A 25974-nucleotide genomic window follows, 5' to 3' on the forward strand; every position below is an offset into this window, starting at 1 on the left:
GGTTAATTACTTTTAACGTGAGGCACATGGAGGTTCAAATTTCATCACACCTCGCGCCTCACATCAGAAAACAGAAGAACTTTTTTTTATTATTGTTGGCAAAGTATCGTTTTGGTATCAAGTATCGCAATGCTACACAAAGTATCGGTAAGATGTGCTGCCGACCACGATAATATTTCTAGTTCCATAAACGATACAGTCGATCAACGAGTGTTTGCTCGTTCATCTACTGATACACTGATCATTTCCCTGTTTACACAGGGAATGATCAGGAACAAGCGTTCATATAAACACTTGTTTGCCCAATTATTGTCCCGTCTTAAAAGGGTTTTAATGCGAAGGAATGATCGTGCATGTTAATAGCTTAATGTGAATAAGTGTAGCGACTGAACGACCAGCGATAAAACGCTCGTTGATCATACAAGTAATAGTTTATGCGAACATAATGGTCATTGGTCGTCCTGATATTGTGGTAGAAGTAACATTGTTAAATAGCGACCAAACTATGAACTTTGTAACAATTATTAAGACTATAACGTTGATTGTAAATACTTGTCTGGAATTGCTATTCGATTGTGCAGCAATCGTATCGAAGCTAGCGAGTACAAATATATGCTCGTGTAATGGACCTTTAGTCAGTCAATATGGTAGCAAGATTAGAGATACTATAGTACGATATGGTAATAACAATTACCAGTGATTTAGTCCAGCATGTCGACTCCATGCGGTGATGAAGCATTGCAGACTGTGGACATTTAGATTGACCATAGCCGATTTTCATAAATGTTCTGCCTCCACACTGGGAATTGGGGTATTCAGTTGCCGGAGACCGTAAAATTCTGGAAACACAATTTACCCCATGTCTTTAGGCTGCTACACATTTCCATTTCGGCAGCACGCACAAGGTAATGATGTATATTAGCCATATATTTAACAAGCGTCCCATTTATGGCCATATTTAGGAGGACACAAACACAATAAGTGAATGCAACCTATTCGTACATATAGTTATAGAGTGGGGTCCCCTAGATCGGCCACCAAATTTACTGGCTTTAGACAACCTTTTTAACTTTCCCTGACATACACATCCCGCTTTTATTCTTGATTCATCAAATACTTTAATCAAGTTTTCTGACCTTCTATTTCTTCCAACAGACTTATCGATTGGTCAGTGTACACCAACCATGTCTACACGCTCGCAATGTCTGGTCACTCGTGTTCAATATAGATATAATCCAATACATTTCTCCAACTGCTCTTTGTACGGTTTCTATGACCTTCTAGCTGCTTAATCTGAAGGTCATTACTTATTAATAATTCTTCTGATCTCTGCTGGGAATAGTTCCACTGTTGGGAGTCTCTTCCTTTAGGACATACAGCCCCCAAGTTTAGCTGAATTTACACATACAGACTTTGCCCCAAACATGATGTTTGCCCCAAACAAGATGTTTAAGTATTTTTTTAGCAATCATAAAAAAAACAACACATTTTTGCTATAACAAAATAATGTTACATACTATGAAGCAACAACAAATTGGATCCGTTGTTGCTTATTTAGGCCAGATAATGATGGATCTGGTAATCTCATGCCGTATTACAGAGCAATAGTTTTAGGTTAGAATATATTGCCATACAGACTCCTTGTGCCATCGTATAGGTTCACAGCATTTGCCCTTACTTTGACCTGTCTTAATTGGTTTGCCCATCAGGGACATTTATGGCATATCCACAGGAGTCTCAGAAGTTGGACCTGCCTCCATCTCTAGAACGGTGCCCCCTAAACCCTGTTCTACCTTTCTCGGTTCCCGCTGCCTCCTGGGCCACTTCGATTACATGAGTCGGAAATTCAGAAAACAGCGTAGCTCGCTAAGCTACGCTGTTTTTACAACTCCCATACAAGTGAATGGCAGTTACGCAAACAGCGTAGCTCGCATGCTATGCGGCTTCTGTAACTGAAAACCAGATTTGGGGGGTGCGTATAAGAGAGAGACCACGGCTACTGAAAATCAGCTTGAGAGGTGCTGCACACAGTAGAGAGCGTGACTACTAAACACTAGCTTGGGAGGCACATAGGAGAGACTGCAGCTTCTGAATTCCAGATTTGGGTGGCGTATAGGAGAGACAGCGGCTCCTTATCACCAGCTTGCAGGGGGGGGGGTGTACATAGGAGAGACCACAGCTACTGAACACCAGTTTGGGGGGTGCACAAAGGATAGGGGGATGTCAACTTCTGCTAGCTTTTTCTTCTACAGAGCGGTCACTGAGCTCTGTCCTTGCGGCGCTGATCACCAGCAGAGAGCAGCACTGCATTATGCACTTGGGGACACTGAACACCAGGAGATAGAGTAGTGCTGCATTATATGCTTGCCAAGTGTTCAGCAGCGACAAACACAATGACGCACTGCTCTCTCCCCGTGTTCAGCGCCGCCAAGCACACAAAGGCACTGGATAGCGGGTGACGGATGTGTGCTAGCAAACCACGTCCCACGTGCCGGCTCACCGATGCAAGAGGTTGCGGACCCCTGACATATGCCATCAAACTATGGTGACAGATGCCAGTGTTAAGGCATATATCACAGCCTATGTTTAATGTATACACTTGGAAAAGCTCATGTCTTATACGTTAAACAGAGGCCAAAAAACTGAATTCAATTGGTAAAAATGAATATTACCGAAAGAGAAGGGAGGGTTGGCCCTGCCGAATGCTTGGATTTACTATTTAGCGGCACAATTCCAACACATTCAGGGATGGGGGTCACCAGGGCACTTGGATTCTTGTGGGAAACGTACACTATTTGACTAGGGGTTCCCTGCCATTAGAAGCCCACTGGATTAGGGGAGAAGTTATTGGTAGGCCTTCCTTTTTACTAATGCATAAGTGCACGAGTGGTGGACATGTAAAGAATTATTTGGTATATCGGGCTGTTAAAAATACATCCTTATATGTCACAATCCTTATTTGTGGAAGTTCTGTCAATTGAAAGGCTTTCATGGCTAGGAACATTTGGGGATTAAGTATGTCCATCAACTACATACTGGAGAGTATAAAACCTTCCAACAACTCCAGGAGGAGTATAAATTAGCCAACTTAACCTTTTATCAGTTCCTACAGCTGCGACATGCTGCTCAAACCCAGGCTTGAACAGTTTTGGTAGAGATCAGTTCATCAAGGATGTTAGAACATATTGTTTGTTCCACCACATTTAAGGGGCTCATATGTGGCATCTGGGTGGATCCTGACCAAATATCTTGGGGACCCTCTGAAGCCAATGAAAATACAGTGAAAGCGAGATGTACAGTACTGTAAAAATGTTTTAGGCAGTTGTGGAAAACGCTGCAAAGTAAGAATGCTTTCAAAGTGTTAATACTTTTTTTTATCAATTAAAAATACAAAGTGAAGAGACATTTAAAGAGGCTCTGTCACCAGATTCTCAAATCCCTATCTCCTATTGCATGTGATCGGCGCGCAATGTAGATAACAGTAAAATTTTTTTTTTTTTTTAAACGTTCATTTTTGGCCAAGTTATGAGCTATTATATATATATATATATATATATATATATATATATATATATATATATATATATATATGCAAATGAGGTTTGAAATGGACAACTGGGCGTTTTTTTTCGTTATGTCCAACTGGGCGTGTATTGTGTTTTTAACTGGGCGTGTTTACGTGTATGACGCTGACCAATCAGTGACCAGTCAGCATCATACACTCCTCTCCATTCATTTACACAGCAGCGATGTGCAGCCACATACACAGAGATTAACGTTAATCAAGTGTCCTGATAATGAATACACATGACCATCCAGCCTGGACGTCATGTGTATTCAGAATCCTGACACTTCTGACTCTTTTCTTTGAGATTTCCAGCAAGTGAAACGAAATCTCGTTTACCTCCGTAATCTCGCGAAGATTTCGTTTCCCTTGCTAGAAATCTCAAAGAAAAGAGTCAGAAGTGTCAGGATTCTGAATACACATGACGTCCAGGCTGGATGGTCATGTGTATTCATTATCAGGACACTTGATTAACGTTAATCTCTGTGTATGTGGCTGCACATCGCTGCTGTGTAAATCGACCGGCACCCGGCTGTATTAGGAATAATAGACCCCTAATGGGGCTATTCACACGACCGACTATTTTCGGCCGGGTGCCCGGCCGCCCGGCTCCCATAGAAGTCTATGGGGCCGGGTAATACACGACCATCACCGGAATGTGTCCTGAGTGATGGCCGGGTTTTCCGTGGCTTGCGCTCTCTCTCCGCAGAGTGCATGTGAGGAGGAGTTGCTGCCATTCGGACTAATGGCTACGCTGTACACTGTGTGGCAGGGCCGGGGTGTACAGCAGGTGGAAGGGAGCACTGCGCTGGCTCCCTTCCCCTGCTTGTTTTAAAAGCGCCCTGGTCCGGCGACACCTTCCATGGCGCCGCTAGCAGCTTCTGCTGCTGCGGCTGCTACTACTGTAGCGACGACACTATAGCAGAGCAGGGAGGTATCTCCCCGCTCTGCTATGTGCTAGCTCCATTTTAGCCCCCTGAAGGAGCGGAATCCCCGTGTGTTCGGGGATTCCGCTCCTGGACAGAGCACTTGATGTCTCTGTCCATATCTGGGCAGTGACATAAGGGGAAACTCCTGAAGCGGAATCCCCGAACACATGGGGATTCCCCTTCAGGAGTTGCCGCTGATGTCACTGTCCAGATCTGCCCGGCCCGGAATGGATGCAAAAATAATGCAAACCGGCCGGGAAAAATGGCCGATTTTACCGGCCGATACTCGGGCTCGGGCGGGACCCGGTCGTGTGAATCCCGCCTTAGTATGTTTTCGTGAATAGTTGAGTCGCTTGGACTCGTTTCCACATCGAAGATATGGCTTTTTGGCTGCAAAAAACACTGGTTTCTGCTAGTTCTGAACTGATGGCACTGCTGGACATCTTCCAAAAGGGAAGTAAGCATGATGTGTCTTTGATCTGCTACACTAAGTTTCTTTGACCGACCACCGCATCTACGGTCCTCAAGGTTGCCGATTTCTTTGTGCTTCTTCAAAAGAGCTTGAACAACACATCTTGAAACCCCAGCTGCTTTGAAATCTTTGCCTGGGAGAGACCTTGCTGATGCAGTATAACTACCTTGTTTCTTGTTGCTGTGCTCAGCCTTGCCATGGTGGACCTGTGACATGAAACCGTCTTCAAGATCACCTTTGCAGCAGAGTTTGGCCGTTCCTCACCCAGTTTTAAGCCCCTACACAGCTGTTTCTGTTACAGTTACAACCTAAATCTGAAAATAATTATCATTTTTACCGGTTGGGTAGAATTGGCCTCGCATACACCTGACTATAATCCTACAAAATCCATTACTTTTTGCAGGTGTACCTAAAAGAATTGATGCGGTTTTTAAGGCAAATGGTGGTCACACCAAATATTGATTTGATTTAGATTTCTATTTTGTTCATTCACTTTGTATTTTATTAATTAAAAAAAAAATATTGACACGTCTATTTTTGAAAGCATTACTTTTCTCCACAACTGCCTAAACTTTTTGCACAGTACTGTTGGCCCCTTATCTAAAGAAGTTTGAGATGAAGTAGTGTCGTCACCAGCGACACAATCTCTTAATGCGGCTAAACGCAGATCACAAATATTTCTGATGTACAGATTATACCAAACCCTGTACATACTGCAGATGACGTGTTTGAGGGGAGATGCCAAATGCCCTAGGTGCACAGAAGACACAACAGATCCCAAACATATGCTGTGGTCATGTGGGCTCCTGCTTAGCATCTGGAAGGAGGTGACAGAGCTAGTTTGCTACCTATGAAGCCAAGAGTGGGAGTATTGGGCCAGCTAGCCATTGCCAAGATACTCCAACATGCTCTAAAAATTTATTGCCAGACATTGGCTCCAGGCGGATGTCTGTGATTTCAAAAGTGATAAGGGCCTTAAAATCGACTATTATGATGGGGAAAAAGGTAGATTTTAAAAAAGAGGGACCCCAGACAAGCTTGAGAAAAAGTGGGGTAAATGGCTAGAGTGCCCAGGAATGGAATCTGCTTGTACAAGGAAGGGGTAATGAGGTTTGGATGATCAGGTCATTTGGCTCACTATATAGCATTATGGTCCTAGTCTATATACTGATGGGAGAATTTGTATTATGGCCGTTTCACTTTGTCCATAATATTTGATGCAATAAATAAGTTCTCTGAATAATGTATAGTAGAGGGTGGAATTTGCCATGGAACGCGGGGGCTGTTTTATGGTTTATAAATATAGAAGGTCATGATGTATGATATGCGAAATGTTAATAAAAAAATTAACACAGTAAAGGTGCAAATCTTTTGATTACACTTTTTCCCCTTTTTATAGTCTACTCCTGGTTTTGCCTTACAAATACTGTTGCAAAATACTGCCGTGTAAAAATGGCCTTAGGGTCCTTGCAAGTGCAGAGACTTGTAGATTGGCAAATGTAGTGCTTAAAGTATTGTAAGCACTCCACGTGCTGCACTATGGCGCCTCTGTGATTGAGAAAGTGTTTTCGTTTTCAGTAATTCCTTAGTAATCTAGGAGAAAAAAAACAAAAACCTGTGTGTGTGTGTTCATATAAAATTTGGGACATATGAAGGTACAGTATGGCCCTTTAGGAATTTTAACATCCAAGCACAAAGTGTAGGGTGAAGATAGCCCCCACCAATAAGGCAGTTATTCACATCCTATTGATTTGCCAAAAAAGTCTTTCACAGGAATACCACTTTTACAAAAACCTAACTAAAATGATTTTATGGATGATGCCCTAAAAGTTCCAGAATCTTTAGACCCGGGATGTTACTTGAAGTGAAAGCAGTGTCGACGCAAAACCATTTCATAATTTCATTAATAAAATTGTCCCGCCATAACTGCTGCATACAGCGGTATATGTCAGTCTCTATGTTTGGCACATATGCTGGGAAATATACCCGGCTGAATAATGCCATGTGAACACAGCCTAATGGTGGTATTCCACAAACAGATTTTCTGCCCGATAACAACCCGCATTGGCCAATAACAGAATATCGATTATGTAGAAATGAACGGGAGTTTGGGGACAAATACGATCTCTCCTCCCGATACAGTATGCATATTGTTGGCAGCACATCTCCTGTTTGCTCATTTGTTGGCTGATCACTGCCATTTTACACAGGCCGATGATCGGCAATGAGAGCTTGTACAAGCGCTTGTTCAGCCGATCATAAGCCTGTGTAAAAAGGGGTCTAAGCAAGCTGTACTTCAGCCAAAGAATCGAAAAATAAATTACACCGCAGTTTTATGGCCATAAGGCTATGTTCACACCTATGTCAGTATGTTCCGTCCGTCAGAACAAGGGAATAACGGAAGAAGTGGTTCTGTTGCACAAAGGACACCGTGCAGGTAGCCGACAGAAACCATTTACTTTAATGGGTTCCGTCGGTTTTCCCTCAGAGTGTCTGATTTTATTGGAAACAATAGCACTGTTGTTCCCGGTAATCCCTACCAGATCTGCGACGGAGGCCCCCAACGGAGATGTGAACAGGGCCTAAACCTTAAACCTACATGAAGATAAAGAGCGCTTATCAAGTATCTTTTGCAAGAAGCGCATCTTTAGCCACACGATGACAAGAATTCTTGCGCACCTTTTTCTGGTCCCTAGGACCATGATATTTGTGTGCAAAGCAAAAATCTTACTATGGTTCTAGTAAAAGTAGTTTATTTTAAGTTTGTTTTTAAAATAATTGAATTAACAATGAAATAGCCCATGGCAGAGAGATACAGTACAAACTACAGCACAAAGCAGGGCACAAATGCCAATGAGTATTATATTATGCACGGTTATCAATATTTATTTACAAGATTGACCGTCCCTAGGCCAATTTCACATGGCATTATTACTTTATCTTCAGTATTTCGCATCAGTATTTGGAAGCCAAAACGAGACGTGAAACCTACACAGATAAGTATAATGGAAAACTTGCACCCCTTGAGTGTTTTGGACCCACTTTTAGTCGTGGCTTCCAAACACTAACCAAAATACTGCTGTGTAAAAGCAGCCAAAGGGTATGTTCACAAGTGGCGTATACACTGCGAAATTTCTGACCAAAAAACTCTGCAGCAATTACAGTAGCTGCAAAGTGGATAAGATTTTATCAAATATCAAACCACATGCTGCAAACAAATTCTGCGGAATGGCTGCGCATTTGTTGCAGAATTTCCCCATTGAGATCAATTATAATCAAATTCTGCAACAAACGGACGGAAATTATTGCAGAATTTGCTGCGATTACGCTGCATATTCGCAGCAAATTCTGAAGGTTTCAAGAAAGACATTTTTTTTTTCCCCAAAGTTTGCAAAAAAAATACTACTCACCTCTCCTGGCACTGCCATTGCAACACTTTCCTTCTCTTCGGCTGTCCTGTGGTGACGTTTCATCAAACGTGAACCCTGTAGCCAATCACAGTCTGCAGTGGTCACAGCTGATGAAATGTTATTACAGGAGGCTTGCTGCGCCAGGACAGAGGAGCATAGGCCCTTTTTTTTTCTCCACAGCAGTCAATCCGGCCAAACATCCACACTAAATTTAAAGAACCATTTGGTGCAAAATTTCCAAATTAGCATGGAAAACACCTATTTTGCCTCCCATTGTTTTCAAGGGGAATCAGCGCCATAGTTCATAAGGTACTGAATTTTCAGCGCACGGATTCGTAATCAGAGACACTGAAAAGACAAAAAGCATCAGCTCCTCTCTAGGGGCAGAACCTGCCTGAAAAAAACTGTGTGAACAAGGCCTTTACAGGAGTTTTCTTGGAATATCAAGTAATTTTTATGATTTCACTACATAAATGGAGTGCTTTAATGGGGTATGTGACCAATGGACATGACGTGACATCACTCACAGTCACATTGATTACATATGGCAGCAGGGAGTCTATAAGCCAACAAGAAAAGTGGTTGCAAAGTACTTGACATGACCATACGAGTGTGTGGCAGAATGTGTCCTTCAATGAGATCAGCTGACCACCAGGGCTTAGAGAAGTAAGAAATCACTAGATCACAGGTAAACTTCCTTCTAAAACTGGGCGGTCCAGATGGGACAAGTCCTTTCAATATTTTATTTTATTTTTTAAACTAATTTTATAGACTTTTGGTGCAGTAAACAGGTACAAAACAAGTAAATCTGACATTGAGAAAGTCCAGAGAATAAATCAAGGCTTCGTACAGGAAGGCAAAATAGAATATAAATTACATAGATATATCTGTACAGTGAGCTTGACCATATTCCAGAAAAGTCAATATCACCAGAAAAGTCTACATAGAGGTAAAAATAGAAATAAAAACATAACCAAAGAAAAAGGGACCTAAGCATTTTATGTTTGCTCTGAAGGGGTGGGAAATGAAGGTGATAGGTGAAGGTAATAATAGCTAGACATGCACTCACAATGTGGCAATTCAGGATGTATCTATATTAGGCTTCGTTCACATCTGCATTAGGGTCCTGTTCTGACGCTCCGTCGGAGCTTCCCGTCAGAACGGGACAAGGACTGAAAAAAACGGAAACCATAGGTTTCCGTTTCCATCACCATTGATTACAATGGTGAGAGATCCAGTGCCAATGGTTTCCGTTTGTCTCAGTTGTGCAAGGTTTCCATCATTGTAGGGCTATTGTATTCCTTGCCAAAAAGAAAGTTTCTCTCAAAATAAATTCTAACATTTTATTGCTATAATTCTTTGTCTAATACACCAAATAGACAGATTTCGGGGTGTAAAGTTATTGGCATATGTAGTAAAGAAGATAGGAGAGAAACTATCTCCGACCAGTAGGATTGTATAAGGGTACAGGTCCATATCATGTACAAAAATCGGCTTCAAGGATCCCACATTGCAGCTAGTTTGAGGAGGGCAGTCTACCCATATGAAACAGTCTAGAAGGCGTCAAATAAGATTGATGTATAATACATAATTGGACCATTTTATTATTCGCTTAAGGAGACACATGGAGGTGCGATTCTAGTACATCATTCTAATCATCCAGTTGGAGATCCAGAATCAATCATTTCCATTTAGATTCTATGGGGAGAGGGCAGGAGTTTATCGTGGCTGAGAATAGATGGGAATAAAGCGCCTTGAGATTTAAGAATCCCTATCACAGGGAGTGAGAATATAAATACCTCGGTCCCTAAATCCTACATCTGGTATTGCAGTGCATGACGAAGGTACTTGTAAAGGCGTGTATGGGGGGTGGCATATTTAGTCTGTAACTGAGAGAAGGCTATAACATTTTGATCATATAACATCTCCAATCGTGTAGATGTTTTGAGTCACCCAGAGCATAGTGGAGGAGTGGGACATTAATGATGGGGAATATGGATTGTTCCATAGAGGCATTTCAGAGATGGTGGGAGTAGTCCGCAACCTTTTCAGTCTGTCTCCAAATCGATCGGGCCAACTTGTGCAGGGGTAATAACCGAATGGGAGGCCGCAATGTAGTCCGTTCCGGAGAACCTAATAATCATTTGCTGTCAATTGGTGCCAAATGAGTTGACCGGACAAATACTATGAATAAAAGTCTGGTAGTGCTGTACCAGCCAGGAATTTAGGCCATTGGAGAGTGGACAGTTGAAATTCAGGTCTAGTGTTACTCCAAACAAAAGGGAGAAAAAAAATAAATCATTCAGATATAATGACCAGGCTATGTTGTAAAGCATGTAAAAATTTGGAAAGCAATGTCATTTTAACCAGGTTTATGCTTGGAGAAGATAACGGCAATTTGCTCCAAAGGGCAAATTTAGAATGACCCCTTTAAATATTTGCGATTTGTCACGATCACACATTTCTGTAACAAGTGACGTGGGTGCGGCTACTGCATATATTATAGCAAGACACCGAGTGAGATTTACGAAGTTAAATGAGCCAGAACTGTGTCTCAAATTGCGATAAAAGACTGGCGTAAATGCAGTGCGCCAGACTTATGTGCTTTAGAGACTAAAAGGTGGCACGGCTAAGAGGAGTCAAATGTGACAGATTGACGTGCACCTTTTTTTCCTGCAAAATATTACTGTAAAGAAAGCCAAAACGAGAGCTAGCGTAAGGAACAGAAAAGTGTTTAACATGACTAGCAAGATACACGAAATTCAACACAGAGCATGCGCCACGGTGATAAATTTGGCGCAATTTCTGCCTGACTAGTCTGGTTTTATGCGGTCTAACTTTAACCCCTTCCTGACAAAAGGCGTGTATATATACGGCGCGGTCGGGCAGGGGTTCCCGCAAAGTACCATTATGACGCGGTGATAGTGCGGGCTCATGAGCGATGGCAGGGCTGCCGACTGTTACTATGGCAACAGGAAACCTAACAATGGCCTCCTTGTCTGCCATTACGGAAGACGATTAAGCCCTGCGCGGAGGCGGAGCCTAATCGGCTTGCTGTCAGTGAACAACTGACAGTTCTAATCCATTGCACTACATAGGCAGTGCAATGTATTAGAACAGCAATCAAACAGTTTGTAACTTCAAGTCCCCTCGTGGGACTAAAAAAAAAAATAAAAAAAAAAAGTGTAAAAGAACAATAAAAATAAAACATTTAAAAAAATAGAAAGTTTCACGTAATAAAATAAAACACAATCGCCCTTTTTCCCTTATCAAGTCATTTATTATTGAAAAAAAGAAATAAACCATACATATGTGGTATCGCCACGTCCGTAAAGACCTGAGCTATAAAAAAATATGTTATTTATGCCACGCCGTGAACGCCGTAAAAAAACAACAAAAAACACTAAAAAAAAAAAAAGAATTGACAGAACTGCTGTTTTTTGGTCACTTTGTCTTCCAAAAGTTGAAATAAAAAGTGATAAAAAAGTCACATGTATCCAAAAATGGTAATATAAAAACTATAGCTCGTCTCGCAAAAACCAAGCCCTTATACAACTGCAGCACAACATTTTTTAAAGTTATGGCTCTTACAAAATGGCGACAGAAGAAAATACTCTTTTTACAAAAGCAATTTTATTATGCAAAAAATAGTAACACATAAAAAAGTGCTATACATTTGGTATTGCCAGAATCGTACTGACTCGCAGAATAAAGTTAACATGTAATTTATGACGCGTGGTAAAAACTGTATAAAAAAAACAAAAAAAAAAACTATGCCAAAATTGCTGTTTTTAGTCACCTTGCCTCCAAAAAAAAAAAAAGGATAAAGTGATAAAAAGTCGCATGTACCCCAAAATGGTACGAATAATAACTACAGTTCGTCCCGCAAAAAAACAGCCCTCATACCACTACATCTACGAGAAAGTTAAGGCTCCAATAAGTCAGGAAAGAAAAATATGCAGTTGTGCAGGCCCGAGTGGAACATTTCTTCTGTTTCAAGAGGTGATTTATCAAGGCACTAAAATTAGTGAACCAGAAGGAGAGGACTCAAACTTATTACACCAGGTCAATGCTGTCCCAGCAAAATTCCCCAAACTGCAAAGGTGCAAAGTGTATACCAAAAGGGGGAGACTGGCTTGTGCATAAACGATTGCTTCACAGCGTAACGCACATCTATGAATTATTTTACCCCATTATTATACCACCTGACTATGCCCCTGATGTACTTGGCCCAGCTTACATATGCCCCCACATTATAAACTATAATACCAGTAAAACTCCAAACAAAACGACTACCGAGCAAAATCCACGCTCCAAAAGCCATATGGCGCATCCTCCCATCTGAACCCTACAGCGTGCCCAAACAGCAGTTTACTACCTCATATATGGAATCACCAAACCATGGAGAACCCTTTTAAGAATTTATGGGGTGTCTCCCCAGTGGCACAAGCTGGGCACTACATATTTGCCACTGAAATGGCATATATAGGGGAAAAATAATATTTTTACTTTGCACCATACGCAGCGCAATAATTTATAGAAAAGAAGTGTGGGGTGAAAATTCTCACTACACCCTTTAATAAATGCCTTGAGGGGTGCAGTTTCTAAAATGGGATCACTTCTCAGGGGTTTCTTTTATTAATTCACATCAGAGCCTCTGCAATTGTGAACCAATACTTTGCAAGTCGCCAAATTAGCCCTCAATTTCGCATGGTACTCTTTCACTCCTGAGCCCTGTCAATCGTCCAGGCAAAAGATTAGGGCCACATGTAGGGTGTTTCTAAAACCGGGAAAGAGAGCATAATAATTAGAGAGCTGACTTTTCATGGTGGCACAAGCTGGGCACCACATATCTGTGGAAAAATTCCCATTTTCCCTTCGCAATATCAAGTGCACACTAATTTCTGGAAAACATCTGTGGGGTTAACATGCTCACTACACCTCTAGGTGAATACCATGAGGGTTGTAGTTTCCAAAATGGGGTCATTTCTGGGTGGTTTCCACTGTTTTGGTTCCGCAGGGGCTTTGCAAATGCAACAGCGCCCAGAAATCAATCCAGCTAAATTTGCACTGCAAAAGCCAAATGGCGCTCCTTCACTTCTGAGCCCTACTGTGTGTCCAAACAGCATATTCTGACCAGATATGGGGTATTGCCGTACTCGGGAGAAATTGCTTTACAAATGTTGGGGTGCTTGTTTTCCTTTATTTATTAAGAAAATGAAACATTTTGAGCTAAAGCTACATTTTATTGAAAAAAAAAAAGAATAATTTTTTATTTTCACTGCCCAATTCGAATAAAAACTATGAAACACCTGTGGGATCAAAATGCTCACTACCCCCCTAGATTAATTCCTCAAGGGGTGTAGTTTCCTAAATGGAGTCACTTTTGGGGAGTTTCCACTGTACTGGTACATCAGGGGCTTTGCAAGCGCGACATGGTGCAGAGAAACCAATGCAGCAAAACTTGCGCTCCAAGCGCCAAATGCCGCTCCTTCCCTTCTAAGCCTTGCCGTGTGCTCAAACAGCAGTTTATGACCACATATGGGGTATTTACATACTCTGGAGATGTTGCTTTACAAACGTTGTAGGGCTTTTTCTTCTTTATTCCTTTTGGAAATTGTTGTTTTTTGTTTTTATTTTTAGCTAAAACGACAACTTATTGGAAAAATTAAAAAAAAAAAATATTTCAGGTCCAAATTCTAATAAAATCTATGAAACACCTATGGGTTCAAAATGCTCACTTCATCACTAGATTAATTCCTTGTGGGGTGTAGTTTCCACAATGGGGTCTTTTTTGGGGAGTTTCCACTGTTTTGGCACCACAAGACCTCTTCAAACATGACATGGTGCCTAAAATATAATCGAATAAAAAGAAGGCCCCAAAATCCACTAGGTGCTCCTTTGCTTCTGAGGCCGGTGCTTCAGTCCAATAGCACACTAGGGTCACATGTGGGATATTTCTCTGGGCAATAAACGTTGAGTTGCGTTTCTCTTGTAAAACCTTCTGCGTTACAGAAAAATTAAAAATGACTTTCTGCCAAAAAAAATTAAAATTGTATATTTCACCTCTACTTTGCTTTAATTCCTGTGAAACGCCTAAAAGGTCAAGAAACTTTCTAAATGCTGTTTTTGAATACTTTGAGGGGTGCAGTTTTTAAAATGGGGTGGAATGGGGGGGATTTCTAATATATAGGGCCCCTCAAAACCACTTCAGAACTGAACTGGTCCATGAAAACATAGCCTTTTGAAATTTTCTTGAAAATGTGAGAAATTGCTGCTAAAGTTCTAAGCCTTGTAACGTCCTAGAAAAATAAAAGGACGTTCAAAAAATGATGCAAACATAAAGTAGACATGTAGGAAATATTAACTAGTAACTATTTTGTGTGGTATTACTATAGGTTTTACAGGCAGATACATTTAAATTTAGAAAAATGCTAATTTTTGCTAATTTTCTCATAAGTAAATATTGAATTTATCGACTAAATTTTTCACTAACAAAGTCCAATATGTCAAGAGAAAACAATCTCAGAATCGCTTGGATAGGTAAAAGCATTCCAAAGTTATTACCACATAAAGTGACATGTCAGATTTGAACAATAAGGCTATGTTCACACGGGGTATTTTGCCGAGTTTTTTGACGCGGAAACCGCGTCGCAAAACTCGGCAAAAACGGCCCGAGAACGCCTCCCATTGATTTCAATGGGAGGCGTCGGCGTCTTTTTCCTGCGAGCAGTAAAACTGCCTCGCGGGAAAAAGAAGCGACATGCCCTATCTTCGGGCGCTTCCGCCTCTGGCCTCCCATTGACTTCAATGGGAGGCAGAGAAAGCGTATTTCTCGCTGTTTTATGCCCGCGGCGCTCAATGGCGTGCAGGGAGAGGAATATCTGCCTCAAAGTTCCAAACGGAATTTTGGGGCAGATATTCCTCCCCCAAAATACTCCGTGTGAACATAGCCTAAGGCTGTCAAGAAGTTAAAAAGTGGCGGCAGCGGGAAGGGGTTAAGACAGTATTAAAAAGAACTGTTTTTCAATGGAGTCAATGAAAAACGGCTCCAAAAACATCCAAGAAGTGACATGCACTTTGACGTGGGCGTCTTTTTATGCGCCGTCTTTTGACAGTGACGCGTAAAATGACACATCGTCTTAACGGAAAATCGTAAAACCCATTGCAAGCAATGGGCAGATGTTTGCAGGCGTAATGGAGCCGTCTTATCAGGCATAATTCGAGGCGTAAAACGCCCGAATGCCGTCTGAAAATAGGCCGTGTGAACATACCCTTAGAGAAGTTTTTCGATTTTAGACATTTATGGCAACTTCCACAGATCTTAATTGTTAAAGCCAGAGATCGCAGTAACGCCTCTACAGGCGTCATTGACACCTGAAGAGGCTTCTGTACGTTTTGAAATCAGTCCCATGCATATTCAAACGCACGAGACTGAATTAACATCGGTCGGGAAGACAGTGCTGGTGGTTCTTTGTAAAAGGTATAATAAGGACGTAAGAAGCGGTTTTTAGAACCTCTCATGTTCTTCTTTACAATTTCGTATTGAGGTGCCGTTGCGGTACCGCCGGGCGGCTCCTAATATCGCCAGCCCTATATGTCCTTGGTTAAAATAACTCCTTAACGACCAGGCCTATTTTGGCCTTAAAAGCTATGTAAACCTTTGAAAGGCATTTTTATATATTTTTTTTAATAAAAAGGTTTATCAGTATTTTGTGTAACCTCGTAAATACTTTATTAAAAATAAAATGTCACTTTTTGAGATACAGCTGCACTGTATCCTCTATAGAGAGCAGCTGTATCGTTCACTATCCACTGAATTGGTCAGACACGCGGACCTGCGTGTATCCACCTGTAATCTATCACATCTTAATTCATAACTTTGATAGTTTACGGGTGGATCTACAGCTGAGACTGAACCAGTTAGTACCACGGGACTGACGGATTCAAAGAATAGCGAACGATACAGCTGCTCTGTATACAGAATACAGAGCAGCTGTATCTCAAATTGAAAATAATTTGTAATAAAAAGTTTTTACAAAGTTACACAAAACACACTAATACACCTTTTTATAAAAATTTTTACCTTTCAAAGCTTTACATAGCCTGTAATGACCAAGCATTCTCTTTCTCGTTTTTCTCATCTTCGCATTCCGAGAGCCATCATTTTTTTATTTTTCCTTAGACATAGCCGTATGTAGGCTTTTTTTCTTTTTTTGCGGGACGAATTGTATTTTTTAATGGCACCATTTTTAAGTGAATAGAATATAGTAACTTCTATTGACTTTTTTTTAGGGAGGGAATAGAAAAAAAAACAGATACTCAAGCACTATTTCTCACATTTAAAATTTACGTCGTTCACTATGCGGCGTAAATAACATGTTAGGGTTTGTTCACTTCGGCGTTGGTTTACGTTCATGGGTTCTGTTGCAGCCTTCCATCAGGGGAACCCATGAACAGAAAGGCAAACCGAAACCATTGCTTCTGTTTGCGTGACCATTGATTTCAATGGTAATATTTCAGTTGCAAATGGTTTCTGTTTGTCTCCGTTCTGTAAGGTTTCCGCTTTTTTTAGCGGAAACAATAGCATATTCGACAACACTATTAATTCCGCCAAAAAAATAGAAACCTTACCGAACGGTAAGGAAACCATTTGCAAAAAAAGCATTACCATTGAAATCAATGGTAACACAAACAGAAGCTATGGTTTCCGTTCATGGGTTCCTCTGACGGAAAGGTCTGACGTAAACCAACGCTGAAGTGAACAGGCCCTCATCTTTATTCTATGGGTCGGTGAAATTACAGCGATGCTAAATATGTATAGGTTGTTTATATTTTATTTGTTTGCACAATACAAACCATTTAAAAAAATATATTGTTCGGGTCGTTACGATCGCGGCGATACCATATATGTATTTTTTCTTTTATTTTACACTTCATAAAACCACTTTATGGAAAAAAATGGTTTTATTTTTACTCTTTTAATAAACTTTATTTAACGGTTTAATTATTTGTTTTAGTTCCACTAGGGGACTTGACAATTGGATCTTCTGTTCGCTTCTATAATTCTTTGGTATACTTCATATACCAAAGCATTACTGCCTGTCAGTGTAAAACTGACAGGCAATCTATTAGGCCATGCCTCTGGCACAGCTTAATAGGTATGTAGTTATAACAGGCTGCCAAGGATCACGGGCCGCTGATGGGTCACAGCAGAAGCCCCGTCCCTCTGTAAAACCACTAAAATTCCATGGTCACTATGGACTGCAGCATTTAAGGGGTTAAACACCCAAGATCGGAGGTTTCTCCAGTCCCAGCTGACTGTCAGTCACAATCGGGCTCCCACGGTGATTGTGCGGGCACAGCTTTTGCGCCTGCACAAGCACCATCACATACACGCACGTTGGAATGTGGGAAGGGGAGCCTTCCCATGACGTGCATGTACGGGATTCTGCGTTAAGGTGTTAAAAATGATAAAAAGTATTTCTATCCTGCTGGAAAATACGTAGTGTGCACATTGCAGCCACCTTTCCGTAGTCTCCTCCTAAAAGCTTAGTAAAGCTGTTGGGTGACCCCTCTTCACCAAATAGGTGGGTGTTCCAGAAAAGAGACCCCCCCCCCCCCACTTATCCTGCAGATATCAGTAGTGAGAAATTCGGGGCTGCAAAGAGGTCTCACATGACTACTATTGGCTTTGTTCAATGGCTCACACTAGGTTGGGGCACATTTTCCTGCCCCCTGACTGGCACTTTGGGCGGCTGTTTAATGAACAGAGCTGTTTCTACATTGTAAAGTGGTGGACTTCCAAATAATATATTCTAGGGGATAAAACTGTACTCCAACTGCGCAGCAAAACCTACAATACCCTTTATGCATTATTAGGGGGCACCTATAAGTCTGGATGACAAGTTCCCTTTAAGACTTCAAGTGGTATCTTCTGGCAAAGAGTTCCACATGTCAGATCCAAGCTGTTACTATATCAGGGAATAGTTTGCTGGGAAATTATACAGTATTGGTCTAAAACGATCTGGATAATTTCACCCTGAGTTTATATAAACTCCAATACAGACCTATGTGTAAATATACTGGACATATCCCCAATGTTTACACTGCAGAGCACAGAGTATGAGCCAGGAAGCTACTGTTGTGTTTATTGCCATGACAATTTTTACACAATTGATACAAAGGGAAATCCATAGACGGACAGGAGCCTATTGTAAAGGAAACATAAAGGAGATCTGGGCTGCTGTTAATATGTCAAAGCCACTGTGCAGCGCATATAGAAAATATACTAATATTTCCATATTTTATAACACATTGCACAATCAGTGTGGCAACTATAGCCTGAGGCAAATCCGGCACCTGTTGATGCAGAGCACTGCAGAGATCGTAGTAGATGGCATCCAGCATGTAATACGTGCATGCACTCATCAGTACAGAGATCGCTCCTCCAGCATTACATCCTAAGTAAGCTACACATGACACGAATAGCCACGGTCACTGCTCACACACAGCGGCAAGTAATCACTGACAGGAGCGGCATTGATGCAGACATGACCGAAGTGATGCATGCACGGATGCGTACACCTAACGACACGCATGGTGGGGCATTGGCACACACTCTCACCTCGGTTTCTTCTGGCACCAGCTCCACATCGGGCCACAAATCTACCAGTTGAGCGAGCGGCATTTTGCACGGGCAACATTCACGTTCTCCGTCCTCACTGCACTCCAGCTCCACAGTGAACACGTAACCCCGCCCCCTACTCGCTGACAGCTCGAAACGCACCGCCCTCCCCGTCAACTATTGGCTTCTGTCTAAGGAAGAGCTTACTATTGGTTACTGATGAAAAGGAGCTGTGGCTTAACGTGAATACGCCCCCATTCTAGTCCACCCTGATCCCCTCAGGTAAATGTTTTCTTATCAAGACGTTAGAGAAGCGGGAAAGAGAGCGGCACCTTGTGTCTCGAAGTGGTAATAAAATTCTGTCTACTACTAAAGTGCGTCTGTCAACTTAATATGCTGCCCTATGGAAGGACAGTATATTGCATCTCAGGGGCGCTGCTAGAATCTTGAAAGATTAGGGGCACAACAAGCCCAATGGCAAATGATTTGCCTCCCATCTATAAAAATAATATATTGAAGACAGTATAGCTATAAAAAACAACATGACATGACATAGGCTTTAATGGAACCAGTATCCATAGATGCAACAGTCCTGCCCCCAAATAATCTGCCCCGTCGAAAACACTAATATATGTAATAAATATAATAACTGAATAATTCAGCCACCAAATGATACCTCCACACCACCCTACACCGTAATAGTGCCCCCACACTGCAATAATGCCACCACCTTTTGGCCCCACACAGTTATAGTGCCCCCCTTTATACCGCACACAGTAATAGTGCCCTACACAGTAATATTTCCTCCCTTTGTGTCGCACACAGTAAAATGCCCCCTTAGTCCCCCCCACACACAGTTATAGTGCCCTACACAGTAATAGTGCCCCATTTGTGCCTCCACTGCATTGCTGTGTGCCCCTTAGGGCCCTCCACACAGTAACGATGTCCCCTTAGTGACTCCCACAAAATAATTTGCCCCCTTAGTGAACCCTCTCAGTATTGATGCCCCCTTAGTGCCCCCTTCACAATATTGCCCCCTTACATTATTGCAACCCTCTTAGTGCCCCCCACAGTATTAGTGTCCCCTTAAAGTAATAAAATATCTAAAGTCGTACAGCTCGGCACAAGCAGACACAATGATGTCAATTCATTGCTCAGGCCACCGTTGGCATCCAATCCCGGTATCTTGTTGGCTACAGGATTTTATCCGTTCTACATTTAAAAGGGTGAAATCCGCTGTGAACATCCAGAACAGAATGAGCATGCTATGGATTTGAAAATACACAGCTTGCACTGATATCTGGGCGAAAAATGTTCTGTAGCATGTGGATGAGATTTGGAGTTGACGGCTGCCTGCTCCACCACCCTACTTACCTGTATTTGTGTACTGAGGAGGACGTTAGCCTGTCAGTCACTTTGGGAGTGGTGGGGGGAGTGCTCTCCTCATGAATATAGCAGACATAACACTGAATCCGCTGTCTTCTTTTATTGCTCCTTTTACCCAAACAGCAAAAAAACCCACCTTTTTTCCATCATGCTGTCCACTTTAGCAGTCCAATCCTGCAGCTACCCCAACACCGTGCCTGCTGAACAGTGTTGCACAGTGCTCCTAAATATTGTACTCTGAAATAATAGTGTCATAACTATAGTTAACCCAAAAATAATGCCTCTTTAGTGCCTCAGACTGTAAGGGTATGTGCACACACACTAATTACATCCGTAATTGACGGACGTATTTCGGCCGCAAGTACCGGACCGAACACAGTGCAGGGAGCCGGGCTCCTAGCATCATACTTATGTACGATGCTAGGAGTCCCTGCCTCGCTGCAGGACAACTGTCCCGTACTGAAAACATGATTACAGTACGGGACAGTTGTCCTGCAGCGAGGCAGGGACTCCTAGCATCGTACATAAGTATGATGCTAGGAGCCCGGCTCCCTGCACTGTGTTCGGTCCGGTACTTGCGTCCGAAATACGTCCGTAAATTACGGACGTAATTAGTGTGTGTGCACATACCCTAATAGTGCCTCCATTGTGCCCCACAAAGTAATCGTTCCACCTTTGTGCCTTATAAAGTAATAGTATCCCCTTTGTGTCAAACACAGTAATAGTGCCCCCACAAAGTAATAGTGTCCCTATTTGTGCCCCACATAGTAAAAGTGCCCTCACACAGTAATAGTGCCTCCTTTGTGCCCCAGACAATAACAGTTCCCCCAAACAGTAATATTGCCTTTTTATGCCCCACACAATTACTGTGGCAACCACACAGCAGTAGTACCCCCTCTGTGCCCCACAAAACAATAGTGCCTCAAACAGTGTTTCCTTAGTAACCCTACGTAATAATACTGCCTCATCTCTGCTCAGATTAGGATTTAAGAGATTGACTACCTCAACTACTATTATTCATTTTAGGTTGTTAATTTATTACACGTTGCGAACATTCCCTTTCTCTATACTTTTGTTGAATATGTTTGTCACTCACTATCAGGAGCCTCGGGAGGGATTCTGTCTCACAGATGTTCAGTTACAGGCCCAGACAGGATAGGAATGTAAGGCAGCTAAATGCACAAGCCTCTCAGACTGGCAAGGAATTGGAGATGTTGAGGAGAACATGTTGGTTAGATGTTTATCAAGGAAAAATGAAGGATTACACTTTTGGTAATAATATCATAACTTGTGTTTTTTGTTACCGGTTTATATTGTGTCAATACCATTGAAACTTTCAATATTGCATTGAGATTCCATGGACAGCTACAACATGTAAAATTAAGGGACGATGGAATATCTTAAACAGAGTCACATTACAGACTAAAAGTGCCAGCTATCAAGCATCAGTGCTGACATGGTTCACAGGGGCATAGCTATAGTGGGTACAGAAGTAGTAAAGGCCCCACTGCCACATAAGTATTTACCAATATAATAAAATACACAACATTGTAGGTGGGGGCCCTGTTACAATTTTCGCATTGGGGCCCAGAAGTTTCATATAATGCCTCTGACCAATATTCATTCTGTAACATTTACATTCTGAAGCGTGTGATTCCCGACCATGAAGAAGAAACAGCCTAGCTGGCTGAGCCACGCTGTTTCTATAAGTCCTATAGTCTTGAATGGCAGTTACAGAAACAGCTTAGATTGCTAGCTATGCTGTTTCCGTAACTACCAATCAGCTCTATGGGACTTACGGAGACAGCAAAGTTCAGCGAGCTACGCTGTTTTCTTTCTCATGGTCTGGAATCACACGCTTCAGCCGCAACACAGAGAGGTAGAACAGGGTTTAGGGGGCCACCTTCTATCCTTTGGATATGTCATAAATGTCCCTGATAGCAAAACCACTTTAAGGGAGTTCCGGCTCTGAAAATAGTTGAAAGACGATGCTGGACATGGCAAGTAGGCGCTTGGCGCCATTTTGTTACAGTACCCCCCCCCCCCTTAGTGGTAGACTCTGAACAACCCCAAAAAGGTTTATTGGGGAATTTTCTTTGGAATATTATTGGGGAATTTTCTTTGGAATATTTTAAGGAGAATAGAAGCATGAGGATTGGATTATTTTACTCTCTTCAGGGCTCTTCCAGTGGACAACGAAGTAAAGAGTCTATTTTCCTATTCTGGCTGCTCCACATAAACTGGGCTGGGTGGCACTCAAGTTGAGGTGAATCTGTTAATGACCATAGGCTTCATCAGAGAGATATTAAATTCTTTAGGAATTTGCAGACAAGGTGTTCACATCTTCTGATCATTAGTCTTGTACTTAGAGGAAGCCTTCTTTAGACTTATTTTTGCATAAGACCATATAGAGGAAAAACTTTGAAGAAGTGGTTCTATGGCTGGAACCTCATGAGATGGTATTGCTGGGAAGGTAGGAGGAAGAGTATATTTCCCATAGACAATAAAGAAGGGCGACATGAAAGAAGATTTGTGGTAATTGTGGTTACGGTCTACCCAATCGTCTTGGCCAGAAGAGATGTACACCCTAAAAAATGTGTCTAGATCCTGGTTCACCCTTTCCATCTGTCCTTTGGATTGTGGGTGGTATGCCATGGAGAAGTTGAGTTTCATCCCAGTAGCTTTGCAGAGAGCCCACCAGCTTGGTAAGGCACAGTGTCCTGGGGACATGAATAAAGGCAAAAAATGTCTCTAAGAAAGCTGGTGGCTAGGACAGGGGCTGAGTGTGTAAAATGTGCCATCTTACAAAAGCGGTCAACCACTGCCTAGATGGTGTAATACCCTTTTAGAAGATCAGTAAGAAAATCCACTAAAATATGGGTCCAAGGTTTCTCTAGAATTGGTAGAGGATGCAATAAGCCATGAGGAGTGTGAGGCAGCGTTTTATGCTGCCCATAGATGTTGTAGCAGCAAAAAAGTATTTTACATCTCTGTGTAGAGTAGGCAAGCAGCAATTCCTGGAAAGTAGATCAGGTCTTTTTTGCCCCTGCATGAATGGAAAACTGAAAGGTGTAAGCTGTTTAGGACATGAAGGTTTTTCCCAGGGAGAGGTGGTGGAATTAGTGAGATTTAAGGTAGCAGCAAGCAAGAGTGATGTTTTTGGGGTCAATTACACTCTTGGATTTAGTGGAGGTTTTCGAGATTAGAGGCATCTAATGAGTGGTAGAGGGTATCCGATTTGTCATTTTTGTAACATAGACGGTAAGTGACAAATATAATGAACGTGGAAAAGAAAAGCGACCACCTGGTTTCAACCGACGTCAGTGGCGTCGCTAGCATCAGGCTTTCAGGGGCCCAAGCCCCGGATCTTTGGCCCGGTGCCCCGGGTGACTGCCACATAATGGCGTAGCTATAGGGGTCACAGTGGTCGCAATTGCGATCGGGCCCCGAAGCCAGGGTCCTGCGGCCCCCAGCACCACGTCTATATACAGTTACTATAGTAACTGGGGCCTATGTAATAAATTACACAGGCCCCTGTTATTATAGTAACTGACAGCATACCCTCCTCGTTCTGGAGTGCAGCGGAGGTTCTGATGTCTTCTCGCATCATAACGCTGTGTACCGCGAATGACGTCACGACACTGTGTGCCGCGCACAACATCGCAACGCACCATGTGTGATCCTGTTTGATGGGCCCTGTATCTAAGTCTACCACATGTACAGGGCCCCAGTAGACAGTAATCTGTTACTGCTATGTTGTATCTGGCTGGTTATAGAAAAAACGATGTGAGATCCCCCCCATTTTTTATAACCAGCCAGATACAACATAGCTCAAGCAGACTCGCATTACCAGGGTGGGAAGGCACACTGTTTTTGGCCCTTTCCAGCCTAATAGTATGAGCTTGCGGCCGCTCCTGTACCCGTCCATCACTACAGATGGTCGAGTACTGGATCGTACCCGGCTCTTCCCGGCACCCCTGGTGGCGGTGGGTACTGGGGTAATAATGCGGGGTTAGTGTTAGTCTTTTCACCGGCTAAGATTAAGCCCTGCCTTAGTAATGGACGCTGTCAATCAGCCAATGGCCATTACTATGGTGGTAGTAATAAAGTTAAAAAAAATACACAGACAGAAAAATATTTTATTGAAATAAAAAAAAACACACAATCCTCGTTAACCATTTTATTAAGGATAAATAAAACGCCATCATCGAAGTAGTCCTCGAATCCGAAGTAGTCCAACATCCGAACCTGTAAAAAAACACAAAAAAATGTAGTAACACATACGTATCGGGGCCCTGATCTTTAAAGACCCTAGCAACGCCCCTGGCCGACGGGCTTCTTGGAGATACACTCAATTCTTATGATCGGTATAGATGGTCATTAGAAATACTGCTACTTTCAAGAAGTGCCTCCATCGCTAGGATGAGCTTGGTTGCGAGGAGCTCTTTATCCCCATTCCTGTAATTATTTTCTGTGGGAAAAAATATTTTGGAGAAGAAACCACAGTGATGCATCTTGCCAGTGGGTTTCTGCTGAGATAGGATTGCACCTACCGCAAATGAGGATGCATCCACCTCTAGGAAGAAGAGCAATGAGGTATCATGTTGATTGACAATTTGGGCAGATAAAAAGGCCTTCTGGTTGAAAGATTGATATGCTTCTGGTGTTCAATGTCAGAGGATTTACATGTGAGTGCTGTAATAGGCACTACCATACAGGGGAACCCCATGCTGAATAATTGGCAAATCCAAGAAATCGCTTTGTGGCTTTCAACAAAATTGGTTGCGCCCAATATTGGATAGCCTGGAACTTTGCAAGGTCCATCTGGGGCCCAGTACCACACAGGATGTAACCTAAGAATAGAACAGAGGTTTGTTTAAAGAGACATTTTTCAAGCTTGCATAAGAGTTGATTTTCTCTAAGTTTGGTAAGGATTTGTTGGACATGCTCCTGATGACTCGATAATGAGCATGAGAAGATGAAGATGTCATCAAGATATACAACGACAAATTTATAAAGCATACCCCAGAAAATGTCATTGATATAATTTTGCAGGTGCATTTCTTAGACCAAAGGGCATTCCTAAATAAATGTAATGGCCATTACGGTATTAAAAGCCCCAGCTGGTGAGAAGGAATGTCGGATACAGGCTCGCTCAGCTATTTACGCTAATAAACTCAGACATGGCCTGTGTTTCAGGTAAGGAAATGGGATATAGAGTCTTATTTGGCAACAATTCAATGGCACAGTCCCATTTCTTATGGTGTGGCAGTTTTTCGGCTTGTTGATTTCATGAAAATATCTATGAAGTTAGCATACTGGTTAGGGATGGAACCCTAAATGTCAGAGATACAGAGAGTAATGTCTGTAGGAGTACACGAAAGGTGGCAACCAGAACCCCAGGCTTGGATGTCACCTGTATTCCAATTCAGGTGTGCAGCATGTAACAGGATAGACAAATTGAAACTGGAATTGCTAGCCGTCTGTTTCTCCATGAAACGTTCTCTGAAATGGATACCCACCTTGTTACTGTAATGCCCGCAGGACTCTGAAACCTGGCCGGCGTCTCCGTCTCGAGAGACGTC

The 25974-nt window shown here is 42.2% G+C and overlaps 1 protein-coding gene across 1 annotated transcript in view; it reads right to left on the reverse strand.

Moving 5' to 3' along the window:
• RPS6KA1 (ribosomal protein S6 kinase A1) overlaps nucleotides 1–19136 on the reverse strand; it is a 121220-nt gene extending 102084 nt beyond the window's left edge. The window contains exon 1 of the mRNA XM_075853455.1: nucleotides 19004–19136. Coding sequence (XP_075709570.1) covers nucleotides 19004–19066 — 63 coding nt within the window. The 5' untranslated portion in view covers nucleotides 19067–19136. The remainder of the gene's footprint in view (nucleotides 1–19003) is intronic.
• Nucleotides 19137–25974: the final 6838 nt, after the last annotated feature.

This window comes from Rhinoderma darwinii, chromosome 2, assembly GCF_050947455.1.
Source record: "Rhinoderma darwinii isolate aRhiDar2 chromosome 2, aRhiDar2.hap1, whole genome shotgun sequence".
NCBI lineage: Eukaryota > Metazoa > Chordata > Amphibia > Anura > Rhinodermatidae > Rhinoderma > Rhinoderma darwinii.